Source organism: Neomonachus schauinslandi, chromosome 11 (assembly GCF_002201575.2).
Source record: "Neomonachus schauinslandi chromosome 11, ASM220157v2, whole genome shotgun sequence".
Classification (NCBI taxonomy): Eukaryota; Metazoa; Chordata; class Mammalia; order Carnivora; family Phocidae; genus Neomonachus; species Neomonachus schauinslandi.
Window position 1 is genome coordinate 63234436 of NC_058413.1, and position 13101 is coordinate 63247536.

Here is a 13101-nt window from a genome sequence, read left to right on the forward strand (position 1 = left end):
GGATGACATATATACCTTATTTTGCCTGTCTATGTGGATTCCATATACATATGCTAGTAAATTTGATTTTCTCCTGTTACTCTGTCTCGTGTCAATTTGATCCTTAGTCCACCTTAATTCTTTTTATAGTAACCATTGCTGACCAAAGTGTGTACCAGATAAGAACATAAATAATAAAGCTTTTTTTCTAATTCAAATTTCAAACAGGACTTTCTAACTGATGTTTTCCTTGGAAGATTAAGAGTAACAAAGCCTCATGCTCTTTGGACATGGAGCACCCATTTTTCAGGACAGGTAAGTTTTTAAAAAAGCCTTGTTGGTGGAGACTGGTTAATACAGGTGATCAGAAATGTGGGTACATATTCACAAAGAAACAAATTGGAACATTGTAGGTTTGCGTTCTCACTGACCTTCAGGTTGGTATTGTGCTATAATGGTCACCGTCTGTCCAGCCCCCTTCAGTGCAGCGGCAGCCTGTTCATGAGATGCTCCACGGAGGTCAATGCCATTCACCTGGAAGGAGAAGCCAGAGAATTTTGGCATTTCATAAGGCAGATTATTCTGATAGAAGAAAAATGTTTCTCCAAACTGAGAAGCTAAGATTATGTCACCTGCTTCAAAACCTCTCCCGTCCTACCAAGGCATTTGAGTGTTACTTAGCAAGTTTCAGGCTCATGACAACTTTTAGTTAGCAAAGACATGAAATTTCATCTTGTGGCGTTTATAGCATGTCTGACTGGGTTGAAACTTTGTCTATGCATGTCTACAAGAATTTTAGCGTGTGCATTTAATATGAGTTTCCTAGATTGCTGGGGTGGTTATGAGGCTTCAAAATTAGAGGAAAAACAGGATAATAAGGAGAGACATATGTAATGTACATAGACGAGTATGTGCTGACAGATTAATACATTCAGATGAGGTTCTGGTAGACTGTGTGAAATGGAGCTGGCTACCTGCCAAATCCCTCTTTTTGGTCATATGCCTGGTCCTGTCATCCCGAGCTTGGTTAGACAGCCCTGAGCCTTGTTCCAAAATAAACTTGACTGCCCCATTTCTCATGTACAATTCCAGAATGAATTCTGACAAAATGAAATAAAGAATGCCTGGAGTTTATGTTGCTGTTGCTAACTCCCATTTTGGGGCCAATGCCAAAAGAGAAACAGAACATCTAAAAAACAAGCACAAAACTCTGCCGAAAGGGAAAAATCATTCTGAAGTCAAATTTAATGAGAAGTAAAAGCTAAAATCTTTCTCAAATCAATTCAGTCTAAGTCAACATAATATAATTACTGAGTGCTTTCCAACATCAGGGCTCTGTTTCTGCCCCAGGAGAGGGACCAGGGGCGGAGAACAAAGGTGAACAAGGCAGGCCCCTAAGCAGCTTTTCTGCTTCGACTGAACACACAGTAAATCCAGTTTTCCAACCTACATAGAGCTAGTTTTTTGCAGTTGATGCCACAATTTGACTTCCTTTTATTTACAGAGAAGCTGGCTATCATCCATGAAAAGTAATAATAAAAAAACCCTGACCAGTTGCATGCAAAATATAAAAATCTTATTTTGCCTCTCATCTCTTTGACAATGACACTGGGTGGTGGATGGTGAGTTGCCTCTGTTTCCCTGTCGGGGCTGAAATATCTGTAATCTTTAATTCTACACCCTAGTCCTCTCATAATAGCTTCATGAAAGTCTCCTTATCCACTTTTATAATTGTCCATGCCTCTTCCCTGCTTTCTATTTTGGTGAGCTCCTCACTGAGAGCATGGATGACATGGTAACACGGAGAAGTCCAGGGAGCTGGGTGTGGCCTGACTGTGCCACTCACCAGCTGAGCTACTGTCCTTTCACCTCCCAAGACTCAATACTCTTCTGCCTTGGAGGGAAGTGATTGTGAGACTCCTTGAGTTTAAAGCCCCTTTGAATATAGAATTCTGGATTTACTTGTTAGGAGACGACAGTCATTTCAGAGACTGTCTAGTTACAGATGAGTCAGAATAGGACTCAGACAGCCGGAAGAGACAGGAAAAGTAAGAAGATGTAGGCTCTTGCCTACAGGAAGCTGAATGAAGAAACTTCGTGAGCCAAATAATCTCTTGTCTTGTCAAACAATTAGGGTTAACTTCTTATTAAAAAATAATATATGATCGTGGTAAATGAATTCTAATGTTTCAGAAAGGTATCTGAAGAAAGTAAAAAAATCCCCTCAACCATCTTCCCTCCCAGGGGTAACCAATGTTAGCAGTTTTTTGTGTATACTTTTTAGAAATCTACTATATGCGTATGCATGCACCCAACTTTATCTCTATTTCTGTTTCTTTCTTTACATATATAGTTTATACATATATACATATATCATCACACTTTAAGTGAGTAGGATCATATCACATATATAATTCTATAACCTGTTTCTGTTTTGCTTTTCATTTAACAATATATCTTGGACAACTTCCATATCAGCTCATACCATTTTACCTTTTTAACAAGAGCCCAGTAATCCACAGTATGGATGGACCAGCATTTTTTTCAAAAGATCCCCACCATTGTAAGTTGTAAGGTGGTGTCCAGATTTTTGCTACTATGAACACTTATGAAGGTGTTTCTGAAGGGTAAATTCCCCGGAAAGATACTTTCTAAGTCAAAGGGTACAGGCATTATTTGTTTCTTTTAATTTTTTCTTGCATGTTTTTAACATGATTATGTATTCACTTAGCAAACAGAAACTAGTAAAGGAAAAAAAAAAAAAAAAAAAAAAAAGGCCAGAATCTCCTTGCCCAAATAATGTATATATGTACATAATGCACATACATAGAATTAAAGCAATATAAAGGCATAAAAATAAAATGGTCCCCCTAACTCTATTATTCTAAGGATAACCATTTTGATAGCTTTTTGTATATACTACCAATTATTTTTGTTATGAGTAAAAGGAGGTTTATCAAGTTATAATTTTAAAATTTTACACAAGATATTTTACATGTAGTTTTATACCTTTATTTTTTCCACTTACTAATATATCTTAAAGAACTTTCTTCATTCACATATTCCTATACATTGTCCTATTCCTTTTGATAGCTGTGAAGTGTTTTATTATTTATTATTTATTTATTTTACCAGTGCAGAGTTGATGGACCCTTAGGTTGTTTCAGTATTTTGCTATTATAAACAATGCTACAGTAAATACTATGTAACAACAACTTGTTGAATAAAGGGTGTGAGTGTTAAATTTTGATGCTATTGCCAAGCTGTCTCCAAAAATTTATACTCCCACACACAAACTATGACGGACTTTCCTCACAGTCTTGTAGAAATAGCATATACTCCAACATTTAACATTTGCCATTCTGATATGTAGACAATTTTATTTTTAAATTTTGCCTTTCTACAATTATGAAGTTAAGCATCTTTTTATGTTTGCTGGTTATTTATGTGTCTTTTTGCATAAAATGGCAGTTTGCTTATTTCACGTATTTTCTACTTGTATAGTTTGTTCTTTTTTTAAAAAAAAAGATTTATTTATGAGAGAGAGAAAGAGAGACAGAGTGTGTGGGGAAGGGGGGTAGAGGGACAGAGAGACAGAGTCCCAAACTGACTCCTCGCTGAGCACAAAGCCCAATGTAGGGCTCGATCCCACAACTGTGAGATCATGACCTGAGGAGACTGCTATGAAGTACTAAATGCCTTAAAAACTTGTTCATCCAACACTTATACATTAGAACATAGGAGAAGGGACCTGCCCAGAGTCATACCAGAGTTACCATAGGGTTGGACCAGCCCCGGGCTTCTCTTGTTCAGCCCAGGCTTCCCTCTGTAGCAGATGTACCCCACTATGGGTGCGTGTTCATTTTCCACTGGGCCAGTAATAACCAAATCTGGCTGTTATCCTGAACTATACCACACTGCCCAGGTACCTGTTGATTTCCCTCCAGGTTTTGGCAAACATGCTCTCCTCCAATCAAATTTTTCAAGGTCACTTTGACTCTTATTTCCCTCCCTGAGGTTTTGAGATTTTATCAGTAATCTTTCCTCAAATAACATTTTTAGATGCATTTAAAAACAGTTTATATCATTGATATGACATTGTATTTTATTTTTTTAAAAACAACTTTTTAAAAGATGTATTTATTTATTTGAGAGAGTGCATGAGTGGAGGGAGGGGCAGAGGGTGAGGGAGAGAGAGACTCTCAAGCAGAGTCCCTGGTGAGCATAGAGCCTGATGGGGGCCTAATCCCATAACTCTGAGATCATGACCTGAGCAGAAATCAAGAGTCGAATGCCTAACTGACTGAGTCACCTAGACACCCCAGAGAGGGAGAGAGAGTCTTAAGCAGACTCCATGCTGACCATGGAGCCTGATGTGGGGCTCGGTCCCATGACCCTGAGATCACGACCTGAGCCGAAACCAAGAGTTGGACACTTAACTGACTGTGCCACCCAGGTGCCCCTGATGACATTTTAAAATACCAATTGTGACAGAGCCTCATATATTTATTATTTCTATTTTTTTACTTCAGCTTGAATTTTCTCTTCTTTAAGCATGAACTGGGAAATTGGAAGTCACTATTCTTGAGTTTGATAATTATAACCAGTTAACATTCATTGAGCCTCAAGCATGTTCATATACTTATTATACATATTATATATTAGAGAATTATTATACTTATAATGTATACTTATTATATTATTATACTTAGATATTTATACATTATCTTGTAATCCTTAGGAGACTAGGATTATTTTTCTGATTTTACGAATAAGAAAATTGAGCTCAGAAGAGAATCACTAACCTGCTCAAGGTTAAACAGTTGGAAGAGGTTCAGGATTTAAACAGTCTAATTAAAACTCCTGAGCTCTTAATTCCAATTCCTACTGCTTTTCCTTTAATATGCTATTCAATTCTGAGTCTATGCTTATAAGATTCCAGTTCTGAAGCTTGCCTCTCAAGCTCCCTGAGACTGACAGAACACAGTTGGGTGTGGCACCCTGGTCAGCTCTACCACGGCCCCAGGCAACCTGGTTTAAACATCATGACCCAGTTTATAATGATTAGATCACACCAGGCTGAAGCAAAAGGCTTTGGGCTGGCGAGAAAAATTCCATCTAGTGCTGTTTATGTATACAACTGTCACTGGATCATAGGAAAAAACTAAATTCTATTTGTTATGACATCCTTTTCACAACGATGTTGGTATCAATAGAAATTTTAGCACTTCTAGTTGATTCAAGTAGTTGTAGGTTTTATTCAGATGCTAATGTGAAGGTGAATAGTGCGCCATGTCCGGAGTCAACACTTCATCTGTATTTTTTTTTTTTAAAGATTTTATTTATTTGACAGAGAGAGACACAGTGAGAGAGGGAACACAAGCAGGGGGAGCGGAAGAGGGAGAAGCAGGCTTCCCGCCGAGCAGGAGCCTGATGCGGGGCTCCATCTCAGGACCCTGGGATCATGACCTGAGCCGAAGGCAGGAGCTTAACAACTGAGCCACCCAGGCGCCCCTATCTGTTTTTAAAAGAGGAATATTATGTTGGCTACTTCAACCACAAGGGCACCTGGTTTGGGGCTCCAGGAGTTACCTGAGTAAATGACTCTATGTTTTCCAGAAATATTTATCTATTTCTTAGTATTATAGAAAGGATGATATCAAGGGCCGCCTGAGTGGCTCAATCAGTTAAGCATCTGCTTAACTGATCCCAGGGTCCTAGGATGGAGCCAGCACTGGGCTCCCTGCTCAGCAGGGAGCCTGCTTCTCCCTCTGCCCATCCCTTTACCCCTCCCTTTGCCCCTCCCCCTGCTCGTACTTTCTCTCTCTCTTTCTCTCAAATAAATAAATAAAATCTTTTTTAAAAAAGGATATCAAAATCAGAGAATTTCAGAAATGGGGAGAGCCCATTTGTATGTATGTATGCCTTTAAGCTGATTCAGCCACATTACATATTCTTATATCCTTGTCTCCCATCCATGTTGACCTTTTTATTTCTCTAATTTAGGCATTTCTGCATCTTTGCACATGCTATTTTCCCTATCTAGAACGTAACTTTTCCTCCCTTCTTCACCTGGAAAACTTCTCCCAATCAAAGACTCGGTCTGAATGGACTATGGAACATGCTTACTTGTGAACTCCTGAAGGCAGGAACTCATCTTATTGGAACTTGTGTCCCTAGCACAGCACCTGGCAAATAGTAGATAACTAAAGAGGCGAGTGAGTGAATAAGCAAGTGAACGGGTGGAAAATATATTCACATTACGTTATTCCAGGCAAATGGTCATCTAATCTTGATGTGACACTGGATTTACTCGGATGAACTCACTGTCTTTCAGAGAAATCCATTCCGCTTGGGGTCAGCTCTCATGATAAAAAAAAAAAAGTTCTTTGTGTTGAATCTAAATCATCTTCCTGGTACTTTCTACCTCTTGGTTCTACCTCCTTCTTCTGAGGGCTCACAGAACATTTCTTCTTTTATATGATTCTCTAACATTTGAAGACAGTTTTCTCATGTCTAGGTTATATGACCTCACTCTCTTCCTCATCTCTCCATATCATTCTTACCAAATGACCACTTGCCTCTAGTGACAGGGAACTCCTTCCTTCCCTAATCTATTCATTCCATTTTGGGATGGCTCTCATGAGTGTTATTTCTAGAATCTTGATATTATTTAATACCTGATCAGAAACTCAGTTGAATGCATGTGAGGTGAAGTATGGCAACAGGGATGCTTACTTATGGCTATTATCCTTGAATGTGTACCCATCTACAGCTAAACACAGAGCTGACATAAATTTGGTTTTTAAAAACTATCCATTTTAGTTATTTTTTCTTCCAATTTAAGAGAGGAAGTGAACTTGAGTGACATATAGCTATTATCAAGCAATTCACCATTCAATAGAGGACACTGACAGCTAAACACACAATTAAGCAGCAGGTGGTAAGCACGAAGACAGGAAAAGGTCAGAAACTTCTGGGACAGGGAAGGAGGGGCCCCTACTGAAGGTATGAGGAGGTATGAGAAAGTTTTCTGGAGGAAGTGAGATCAGAAACAAGATATGAATGAGTTATCCAGGTAAGGATGGGTGGGAATGCCCGTGGAGTGTGGTGGTAGACGAGGAGAAAGAGTATTCCAAGCAGAGAGGGGAGGGACATGTGAAGGTCTGGAGGTAGGACAGGGCTTGATCATCTGAAGAAAAGAAAGGAGTTGTTGGCAAATGGCAGGGAGGGGAGAAAGGAGAGTGGGAAGGAAGTGAGAGATGACAAGGGAGAAATGGAGGTGATGACGATGATGGTAGTGGTGGTGGTGATAGCTGACATTCACATAGCACTTACTCTGTGGCAGGCAATGTTCTGAGCATTGCCTATTATCAATTCCCTTAACCCTCAGAATAGTTCTATGAAGAACACATAATACTGCCCATTTTACAGAGGAGGAGATTGAGGCACAGTCATTAAATAGATTGCCCAAGGGTCCACTAGCAATAAATGGCAAAACCAGGACTTAAACTCAGGCAATCTGAGTCTCTCTTTGCTTTGCTTGTGCCTCATGATTGTTCTTATCCTTGAAATTGTTAATAAAGCTTGATACTGAGTCAAATTCCTTATCATTCCTAACTATGACATATCAATGCTTTTCATAGATCTGGCAGTGCAGGGAATGACAAGCCATATTAGCGAATTTGGAGTTTATTTTGATGCAGTGGGGAACCATTTCTCAGCTGAGAATTGAAAATATTATGTTACCATCACTCCTATACCCTAGGAGTGCTTATAGCTAGAGAAAATGCAGGAGGCAGGTGCTGCTGCCAGCCCTGTTAAGAGCCCTCTGGTGGGGTGCCTGGGTGGCTCAGTTGGTTAGGTGACTGCCTTTGGCTCAGGTCATGATCCTGGAGTCCTGGGATCGAGTCCTGCATCGGGCTCCCTGCTCAGCTGGGAGCCTGCTTCTCCCTCTGACCCTCCCCCCTCTCATGTACTCTCTCTCATTCTCGCTCTCTCAAATAAATAAATAAAATCTTAAAAAAAAAAAAAAGAGCCTCTGGTGATGAATGGATCCCTTTGGGAATATTTTTCAGAGCACAGCACCACTCCTTGTGGCTGCTTTGGTTTTCAATCCCAGCTCAGGTCATTTACCTGCTATGAAAACTGTCAAGGGAAGAACACTGGTTTAGAGTTGGAGCATCAGGATTCAGATCTTGGTCCTGCCATTTCTGAACTCCAGGACCTTGGGTAAGTTACCTAACCCCCTTGAGCTTCAGTTTCTCCATATGCAACAAAGACATTAATGCTTATTTTGCCAGCTTGTTGTCAGGATGATTAGAGATAACGCAAATAAAGTACTTAATATAACACTTCACACACTGAGTAGGTCATCAGTGGTTGCCATTCCTATTAGAGCGTACCTATTATATATGAACCAGGATTTTAAAATGGCTTTTGCTGGCAATAATAAAATCAAAGAATAGATTTAGTATAAGATTGTCTTGGAATAAGAGTGGTTAAAAACTACAAATTTAACTGAATAATCATGAAAAAATGCAAAGGGGTGACCTGGTGGGAAAGGGAGAGATAATTGACACCAGATTTCAATTAAAACTAGTCTGTGCAGAACACAGGGGACTGTTTCAAGCAAATTATTTCATAGTTGGGGGTCTAGTTGGTATGTGGCAGGGGCAGCAGGGAAGAAACTGGGGCAGAATCCAAACTATTTCTACTTTATTCAGAGAGACTAGGGATAATAAGATGAGCAGATATATTACCAGTGAATTAAATGAATGTAGAAGGCTCCAACTTTTCTCAAGAGGAAAAAAATCTATTTTCATTTTCCTAAAGTGATGTGATGTAGTGAGGTGGAAATTTGCATTCAGTTGCTAACTTTTCCACTAACTTACTCAGGCCAGCCACTGAGCTGCTGTGGGAAGTGGAATGTTCTAGGCCCCACTGTCTCTAGGGTCCCCTGTAATTCAAAATTTGATGATTTCCATGGCTTAAAAATAACATCTCAAAAGCATTTTACAGTCAGTAGTAAATTGTTTTCCCACCTCATATTTCTTACCGAATAAGGTGGGACATAAACAAACAAATATAATAAAAGCTTCCCATGTATTAACTGATCCTTATCACATACTTATGAGGGAATCAAGGAAACTGTAAATAACCCATTTAATCTTGAATTGTGAGCAGGCTGGAATGGCTCACATAGAGCATGGAGAGAGAGAAAAAACATCGTGCCAACAGAAGTGGACCTTGAATGCCAGGTTAAAAAGTTTTGTCAGTAAGTGGTAGCGGTGGGGGTGGTTACAGAGGCATTTAACACAGTTTGACTCATGTTTGGGCTAGGATAACTGCGGCAAGAGTGAAAAGTTGGGGTTGAAGAACTAAGCAATGAAAAAAAGGATAACCAGATGGGAAACTGTTGTAATACTATGAGTGGTTGATGATGAAAGCCTGAATTGGAAAACTGAGAATGAAACTGTGGGAAATGGGACATAGACTTGAGCGAGGACACAGAGAGAGGTTCTAGATAGCTATTCTCAAATACTTCTGGGGACTAAATAGAGTTTAAATAATATTTATAATAATGTTGAGTATTGTGGAAATGGGAGCTGAGAAAGTAATCAGGGAAGTATTGATACCATTAGAATGGGGACACAGAGTAGAAAGTGGGTTTAGACAGGAGGATAATGCATTTTGTTTTGGACATGTTGAGTTTGCTGTGTCTCTTGGAACTTAGGGAAAGCTTAGAGAAAGAGTTAATGTTAATAATCAGTTTAGTCTTGGGATTCCTAAGGTCAGTACCCTGATCTTCCTAGCCGCAGATGTAGAAGAGGCTTGCTGTACAAAGCTTAGATTAGTTCACAACACTGCCTGTTACATAATAAGGACATGTAATTATTAGCTATTATTGACCCCTACCCTGACATATACAAAGAGGATGACCTGGGCTAGTATAAAATTATCTCAATAAAGACTCAGCAGGGCAAGAAGTACCAGGGTTAAAGGTACTGAAAGAGAGCATGGCACTCTGGAAAGCATGGTCCTAGGAGTGAGGACTCCCGAGTTTCAGTCCCATTCTGCTGTTAGCTCATTTCACTTTGGGAAGTTTGTTTCCTTCTCTGGGGCTCAGTTTCTTCATCTAGAAAGAAAGCGTTATATTAAATCACTGAGGCCCCCCTCCAGTACTTCATAAACAAATATATTCCATGCCCAATATGTTTTTTGTTGACAACGTGAGAAAAACAAGCAGTTCATTTAGTGATAACTTTCCAAACACCCTCCAGCACGTCTCAGAATGAATGAACTATAAATTGTGTTTGAAGTGGAAATTTCTAATTAAGTTCCTTTCTCCTCCTGGAGGCTGTTGTCCTTGGTGCAGAGTGATAACATTTCTGACAGTAGCTGCATGAGAGCTCAAGACCAGAATCCACCTAGAGCAGAGGCAAAATGAAAAACTGATATTGGATATTTACATGGCTTGGCAGTTAAAATTAACATCCCTTTTAAATTTGGCTTGCTGATGCAAAAATAAACACATATTTAAAAAAAAACAGAAAACATTTTGGATTACTAGGGCATTTATAGAGGACTGATCATTTTGAAGTCTTTAACTGAAAATAATCCAAATATTTATATATATATATAATTTTATTATATATTTATATATTATGTTTATATATAATTTTATTATATACTTATATATTTATATACAGAATTTATATAATATTTATATATTTATATTATAGATATAATCATATATAGTATATAATTTTCCAAACCCAATTTAGTATAGACTAAGACACAGTAAATAACTTAGGATTCATGTGTTTTGAGTAACAAGAATATATTGCAAGAATATGTAAGCAAAAATAGTTGAAGCCTTATAACATATTATACAAATAGAAGATGATACTAGTGTCTCTAGCTCTGATTCTTCTCTTAACTCTAGACTTGCAAATCTATGTGCTTACTTGACATCTCCAGCTAAATGTCTAAGATTTTTCAAACTTATCATGCTTAAAAGCAAACTCTCAATTTTCTCCTGAACTTGTGTCTGGGCAATTTTGCCATTTCCAGCAAATGAGCAATACGACCATCTACCATTCAAACCACTCAACCAAGAACCTACCTTCCAACCTTAATTCTCTTTCCTTCTCACTTCCCCGTGCAATCCGTCAGCATGTCTGATTACTCTAGCTCCAAGCTATATTGCAAGTCTACTTTTTTCCAAATTCCCCCATCGCCCTTGGCAAAGCCACTGCTTCTCCCAGGGATACTGCACTAGCCCCCTGACTGGGCTCCCTGCTTTCAGGCTGGCCCCCCACACCCCCTTATCCTTTTCGACCCAACAGCCATTGGGATCTTTTCAAAATGTATATATATCAGACCGTAGCTCCTTCCTGCTAATTTTTTTTTTTTTACATTGACTTCTTGTTGTACCTTGCCTTGACCTTGACCCATCCTTCTGATGCCATCTCGTTCTATTCTCTGCCTCCCTCACTATTTCACAGGCACAAGGGCCTTAGATCTGCTTCACCTAAATCCAATTTCCTTCCAGCCTTGGGTCCTTGTACTAGCTGTTTTTCTGATAGTAGTGCTCTTCCTTAGCAATTCTCACATTTGATCCCTTATTTTTAGAAGTCTCAGCTTATAGGCTAATTCCTCAGAAAGCTCTTTGCTGACAACCCTTTTTAAAGTAGCCTGGTAGCCTATCGTTAACATCCTTTTTCAATTTCTTCTGGAATTTAGGTCTACCTGATATTGCATTATTATCCCACCCACCCCAAGAAAAGCTTCCTGTGAATAGGACTTTGTCTCTTTTGCCTCCATACTTCTAAGGCCTGCAATGCTATGTAGATACTTTATAATACTCCTTGAATTAATGATTATAACTATTAGATCACTTCGTTTTATTTAAATCATTAAAATCTGACTACCATTTATTGCATACTTATTACGAGCCAGGTACTTATCAGAGTCCCTTTCAGAAGGAATTTGTCCTCTAGGGGGAGAATGGTTAATTAAACTGGACTCACTGGATCAGAATCTTTGAGGGTCGGATCCAAGAATCTTTATTTTTGAAAAGCTCTCTAATGACAGATGCTCAGTCAGATGTGGGCCCCTCTTGTGGAGATGTAGCTCTTTGTCCTCCTATGCACTCTTGCTGGTCCTTCATTCATACATACTTGATTTTAGTCTCAAGTTGTACTTTGACTTTGATGCTTTACAAACCCTCTGGCCCTTTAGGACTCTTATCACCAATGAGGACTTAGGTGATAGCAGAATGGCTCTGGAAACTCCTTTAAGATATACTTTGGGAGGGAACACATGAACATGAAAACAGTGACCCATACAAGCCACGTCAGACCCATTCTCTTCATTCCAGGCTTTTGTCTACCATACTGCACTTTGTCAATATGAGTGTTTCTCAGAGCCACATAAAGCTGTAGGGTATCATGGCAGAAGTATCCTTGAAGCTCCCATCCCATGTCTCAATGACATGAAAACATGGAATCACTTACTTGCATATCACCCAAGCCCCAAAACTGCTCAGGCAAAAGGTAAAACTCTGGTGTGTGAGGCTAAACTCCTGCCCTCTGAGATCTGCTTTGTATCTTACCCTCTAAGCTCTCTATTCTGGGATGGGATGTGTGTGCTTCCAGGCCAATGGATTCCCTTAGGTTAGTGTCAGATTTGAAGCTGAGGCCTTTCCTTGATGGATGGTGGTAATAAAAGCAACCTTCTGGGTTTGCTCAGCATGTTCTCCCTTTTGAAATCAGTGGACTGACCGCAAATGCTCAGTTATTTTTTTTTAAACTTAGTTTTCTGTGGTTTCTGGATTTCTGATATTCAACTATCGCTATGTTTAATCTACTGTTAAAAACACCATCAATAGGGAATTGATTAAATAAATTATTGTGGAATATGATGTAGCCATTAAAAGCAATGGCAACCGTGCCTAATATTCTCATACCAACAAATAGCTGTGATATATTGCTAAATTAAAGAACAAGTTAAAAACTATATATATAGATAACCCTGCTTATTAAAAGAGAAAGAAAGAAGAAAGAAGAAAGAAAGAAAGAAAGAAAGAAAGAAAGAAAGAAAGAAAGAAAGAAAGAA

At 39.0% G+C, this 13101-nt stretch overlaps 1 protein-coding gene across 10 annotated transcripts in view; it reads right to left on the reverse strand.

Annotated features, from left to right (window-relative positions):
- The window catches only part of DLG2 (discs large MAGUK scaffold protein 2), a 1451407-nt gene that overhangs the window by 308848 nt on the left and 1129458 nt on the right, over positions 1–13101 (reverse strand). For all 10 annotated transcript variants that reach the window (XM_021686447.2, XM_021686448.1, XM_021686449.1 and 7 more), the window contains one exon: positions 411–513. In XM_021686447.2, the coding sequence (XP_021542122.1) occupies positions 411–513 (103 nt within the window). The remainder of the gene's footprint in view (positions 1–410; positions 514–13101) is intronic.